General features: G+C 38.5%; 1 protein-coding gene across 2 annotated transcripts in view; it reads left to right on the forward strand.

Moving 5' to 3' along the window:
• Window positions 1-4677, forward strand: part of vps35l (VPS35 endosomal protein sorting factor like) — a 162466-nt gene extending 157789 nt beyond the window's left edge. For both annotated transcript variants that reach the window (XM_078559173.1, XM_078559174.1), the window contains one exon: window positions 2927-4677. In XM_078559173.1, coding sequence (XP_078415299.1) covers window positions 2927-3025 — 99 coding nt within the window. In that variant the 3' untranslated portion in view covers window positions 3026-4677. The remainder of the gene's footprint in view (window positions 1-2926) is intronic.
• The last annotated feature ends 1323 nt before the right edge of the window (window positions 4678-6000 follow it).

A 6000-nucleotide genomic window follows, 5' to 3' on the forward strand; every position in this document is an offset into this window, starting at 1 on the left:
GTGAGAGTGAAACAGATTTAATAGCTGAGCACTTGGAAAACAGTGGCAGAATTGGACAGAGTCAGCATGGATTTACAAAAGGGAAATCATGCTTGACAAATATTCTGGAATTTTTCAAGAATGTAACTAGTAGAGTTGATGAGGGGGAGCCAGTGGATGTGGTTTATTTGGACTTTCAGAAGGCTTTCAACAAAGTCCCACATAAGAGATTAGTGTGTAAAATTAAAGTGCATGGGATTGGGGATAGTGTATTGAGATGGATAGAAAACTGGTTGGCAGACAGGAAACAAAGAGTAGGAATAAACAGGCCTTTTTCCGAATGGCAGGCAGTGACTAGTGGGGTACCGCAGGGATCGGTGCTGGGACCCCAGCTATTCACAATATATATTAATGATTTAGATGAGGGAACTAAATGTAATATCTCCAAATTTGCAGATGACACAAAGCCGGGTGGGAGGGTGAGCTGTGAGGAGGATGCAGAGATACTTCAGTGTGATTTGGACAAGCTGAGCGAGTGGGCAAATGCATGGCAGATGCAGTATAATGTGGATAAATGTGAGGTTATCCACTTTGGTAGCGAAAACAGGTAGGCAGATTATTATCTGAATGGCTATAAATTGAGAGAGGGGAATGTGCAACGAGACCTGGGTGTCCTTGTACACCAGTCGCTGAAGGTAAGCATGCAGGTGCAGCAGGCGGTTAAGAAGGCAAATGATATGTTGGCCTTCATAGCGAGAGGGTTCGAGTACCGGAGCAGGGATGTCTTGCTGCAATTATACAGGGCCTTGGTGAGATCACACCTGGAATATTGTGTGTGGTTTTGTCTCCTTATCTGAGGAAGGACGTTCTTGCCATAGAGGGAGTGCAGCGAAGGTTTACCAGACCGATTCCTGGGATGGCAGGACTGACATATGAGGGGAAATTGAGTCGGTTAGCATTATATTTGCTGGAGTTCAGAAGAATGAGGGGGATCTCATAGAAACCTATAAAATTCTCACAGGACTAGACAGGGTAGATGCAGGAAGGATGTTCCCGATGGTGGGGGAGTCCAGAACCAGAGGTCACAGTCTGAGGATATGGGGTAGACCATTTAGGACTGAGATGAGGAGAAATTTCTTCGCCCAGAGAGTGGTGAGCCTGTGGAATTTGTTACCACAGTAAGTAGTTGAGGCCAAAACATTGTATGTTTTCAAGAAGGAGTTAGATGTAGCTCTTGGGACGAAAGGGATCAAAGGATATGGGAGAAAGTGCGAGCAGGCTATTGAGTTGGATGATCAGCCATGATCATAATGAATGGCGGAGCAGTCTTGAGGGGCCGAATGGCCTACTCCTCCTATTTTCTATGTTTCTGTGTGAGAACCAATAGATTATAGACCAGTTGGCCTAACGTCTATCATCAGTAAATTGCTAGAGTCTATGATTAAGGATAGAGTGATTGAACATCTTGAAATTTCTCAGTTGATCAGAGAACCAACATGGATTTGTAAAGATTAGGGTCGTTCCTAATGAACCTGATTGGATTTTGTTTGAAGAAGTGACAGTAGTCGACAGGGGAATGTCAATAGATGTTATTGTTTTATATTGATTTCATGAAGGCATTTGACCAAGTTCCTCATAAGATACTGCTAGTTAAAGTTAAAGCTCACGGAATTGGAGGTAAATTATTGGCCTGGTTAAGAAATTAGCCGAGTGACGGGTGACAGACAGTAGGGATAATGGGCAGGTACTCAAATTGTCAGGATGTGGCTTGGTGGTATCCCACAAGGATTTAAGTTGTGGCCTCAACTATTTGCTGTACTTATTGACAGCTTAGAGACCAAGTTTGCCAATGACACAAGAATAGGCTGTATTATAAGCAGTGTAGATGGAAGCATAAAATTACAAAGAAATATTAATAGATGGAGTGAATGATTGAAGGATGATTGATCAAGGTTTTCAAGATATTAAGGTAAACTGATAGCTCGAGAGAAACTATTTCTGCTGGTTGGGGAATTTCAGACAAGGAGATGTTACCTGTCAGTTGGAGCCAGGTCTTTCAAGAGTGACATTAGGAAACACTTCTACACACAAAACTTGGGAGAGATTTAGAACTCTCTTCTGTGAATGACATTTGATGCTAGATCAAATATTTATTTTAAATCTTGAGATTGACTGATTTTGTTGAGTAGAGGTATAAAGGGTGTTAAACTCCTAACAGCCAGTTGGTGAAGGAGTAGGTCAGAAATCAGTCTTTACTCTGTTTTAATTTATTCCCAAAGTGAAACATTTGAAATATACAGGTCCTAACTCCAATACCCAACACCAGTGTCGAGAAATGTTTCTTTGGATGATAACTTAAGCACATATAATTAGTACCCTCCACGTGTATATGCTTAACCTTAATTTATATAATTAACAAGGGGTATATGGAGTTAGTTCACAGGTCAGCCATGATCTCATTGAATAGTAACAGGCTCGATGGGCTAAATGGCAGCCTCCTGTTCAAATGAATAAATGATGTAGGCTATTAATGAGGAAATAAAGAGAAATGAAGATGAGAGATTAAAATAGCAAAATTATGATTTACCATTGTATTTAACATTATCAAATTGATTTTTCTATTACACGGAGCTTACCAATTCAGCATTGTTTTACTAATGTACTGTCAATAAGTGTTTAACTTGACTAAAATTTGTAATGTGCTCAAGTTTTAAACAGCTCTACTTGTAATTGCTTGGAGAAAGTTGCAGCAGAGTTGCATTTTAAGTATTTGTTTCACTAGTCATATGTTTCATCTCATATATGAAAATTCCTGCACTTGAAATTATTCTTAGATAACATTGTGTTGCGATCTATTACGATATGTTTTGTTGTATTTGTAGAAAGTTTTCTAATTACTTTATCATCAATTATCTGCACTTCTGATCAATGTTTTATTATTTTGAAGGTGAGAACATTAGAACACATCAAACATCAAAGTAAACAACCAAACATGAGTCATTTTGCAGAATTAATGTTGAGGCTCCCACTCCAATCACGGACATAATTCTGCCACTTGTTTGTACTACAGAAAAGTACAACTGCCATCGACAGATGATGTCTGCTTTTAATAGAGAGAAAAATCTCTTTAAATATACCAAGTTCATAACTTTAACACTGATTGTAAGTGACTAATCTGCTTTTCTTTGCCTTGTAAAAAACGCATGTAAGGCTAGAGCCATACGCAAAATCGAGGTGCATCCTCATTTTTCCACATGATAGATTCTCAATGTGTTTTTTTATTATGGGAAGGACCAGGTGAAGCTTGGGCCATTCAGTACAGGGAGAAAACGAGGATTAGTCCTGATGATGGTTGTTGTGTACTTTCTACTGATCAGGATCAGAGCACGATGAGCAGGTTGTCCCTGTTTCTTCTACACCTGGTACAGTCCAATAAGACCCAAGAAATTAAGGGACAAATACCTATTTTTAAGTATTGAATTAATGTTGGTATCTAAAATATGGAGTTAAGTGGACACTATAATTAGTTAGCATTTGAAACATCTTGAAATTAAAATTGATAATCTAGATCAAGGTATCTTTACTAGGAAGCAGAAGATTGGCAAAGGAAATTGTCAGTCAGCTGGCTGAAATTTATCATGTTTCAGTTCATTACATTGTACCGTACATTTATCCAATACCCTTATGTAACCTGTACAAGAGATTTGAATCATTTCTTTCCCCACCCCCAGTACTCTAGTGTTTGTCGGTTTTTGGTCCTTTAGTTGAAATTTCAAGTTTTAATTTGGCAGTGGAGACGTGTATTGATCACTCAAGTGGAGATAGAGTAGGATTTTTTTAGACTTCTGCAAGTTGTGCATCTTCACATATTTTCTTTCCATGAATGTAAATAGTCTCGTAATTTATCACCACAACCATCATCAAAGATGCCGAGTGATTACCTATGAGTAAATATTAGAATAACTGGTTTCTTTGGCCATTATTTCCTGGAGCATTCCATCTGGTGTTTCAGCTGAGGGCTGTTGAATTTTGCTCAATTGAAGCTTTCAGGTTGGACAGTCGGCAGCCATGAGGCTTATGCACTTGTGTAGGGCACTCAAAAAGATAGCATTTCTTCAGCTGGTGGATTATCTTCTTTTTGGAGGAAATATTTTTTTCCAGTTATTTGAAAGTGTGTTTTCATACACAGGCTTACAACTTCACTACAAATTAGGAACAGAGGGAATCCTTTCTCCCTGTCATTTCGGAGAAAGTTGAGCAAATTTCCTTTTTGGCAATGGTACGTGAGCTAGAAATTATTTTCAAATTTCTGCTTATTGGAACATATTTAGTAAAAGGCACTTTTTGGAAAATACTTTAACTCCCTTTCATGTAGTAAACATTTTTGTTTTCTAGATCAAGGACCAGAATTGATGCTTTAAAAATAAATTGTCAACTAAAGCTGGTGAATAAGTATATTTTGTATCAGCTACCACATTTAATCTGTTTTAAAACTGACTTAAAGCAAACAAAAATCATGTCTTGTATCTGTGAGAATAGAAGCAAATTGGTCAGTGCCATTATGTCAAATGTAGTGTCAAAGTCAAAGTGATGTATAGTGCATAACATGCTCTTATATAATACATAACATCTGTTTCGCTGATGTAAAATGACAAAACCAGTTCTGTGCATACAAAAAATAAACCCATGTTTATTACATTTCTGAACTCATTTTTTGTCTCATTTTGACTTTCCTCCTATATTCAATATTTCTTTGATACAATTTTGTTAATAAAACACAGTTATGAGCTTTATTAAGGAACAATTCATTTTCAATAACTGTTATCTGGTGAACACTTTGGTACCTCGAGAGATGATTTTCATTGCCTAATTTAGAATGTGCTGAAGCTAATTTTCAGTTTGTTGTAGCCAGTTTGTGCATAGTAAACTTCCCACAAAAAAAAGATCAATTTTATCTTTTTGATAGTGTTGGTGAACAGATGAATGTTGACCAGGATGTTCAGAGAACTCACTGCTCCTCTAAATAGGCAGATGGGGCCTGTTAAGAGCTCAAAGACTATAGTATTTCTAGTATGGTGTCTTTATTGAACTGAATGTAAGATGGCTACTTTCAGGGAGTCCCTCATGGCAGATGAGACATATCTATGGCAAACCAGATAGGACATGTAGTTATTGCACTTCAAAACCCAAACATCCCCTTTTTCATAACGAACAAAAGATAAATTTGTATGCACTATCACATGTAAGTGTGAGTTACCCAAGTTACCCACTATACCGCACTGTTCTCATGCATTAACAAACTGTTCATTAGTCTCATCAGCCTCTGCACATGCATTGCACACATAGGTGTTAAATCATGCAGGTCTCTTAATGGTGTGCGTTATCATTGGCTGTTCGTCTGGGTGTCATTCCCATGGCACTTGTTGTCGTGGTATCTGTTGTTGTAGGTAGTTCATGAATCCAACAAATTGTTGCACTGTTTTCACATCTGTTGGTCGCTGCTACAATTCTCATCTCGTCAGGATCCGGGTGAAGACCTTTTGCTGTCGGTACATGACCTATACTTGACTTTCGACATTTTTAATTGCAATTTTTTCTTGTTCAGCTTCAGGTTCATTGGATGCGCTCTCTCTAGCAGTCGTATTAAAATCTGATCATGTTCAGCTTTGTTCTCTTCCATTGTCTCTCCACATCCAGAGATTAGCAGATCATCCACTGTGGTTTCCACTCCAGGAAGATCACTGACAATCTCATGCTGTCAACATTGATACTCTTCTGGAGCCATGGAAATGCCAAATGGCATACACAACATCTGTATCTCCCTAGCAGTGTCCAGAATGGAGTTAGAAAGCTGCTAGTTTCATCCAGCTTCACTTGCCAGTAACCATCCTTTGCATCTAGGGTAGTAAAGATCTTTGCCTGGGCAAGATGTGGCAAAATTCCTTCCATGGATGGCATGGGGGAGTGGGATCTCTTCAGTGCATTATTTAGATCCTTTGAGTCTGTGCATATTCAGCTTTC

The sequence above is a fragment of the Cetorhinus maximus genome, chromosome 15 (genome assembly GCF_964194155.1).
Source record: "Cetorhinus maximus chromosome 15, sCetMax3.hap1.1, whole genome shotgun sequence".
NCBI lineage: Eukaryota > Metazoa > Chordata > Chondrichthyes > Lamniformes > Cetorhinidae > Cetorhinus > Cetorhinus maximus.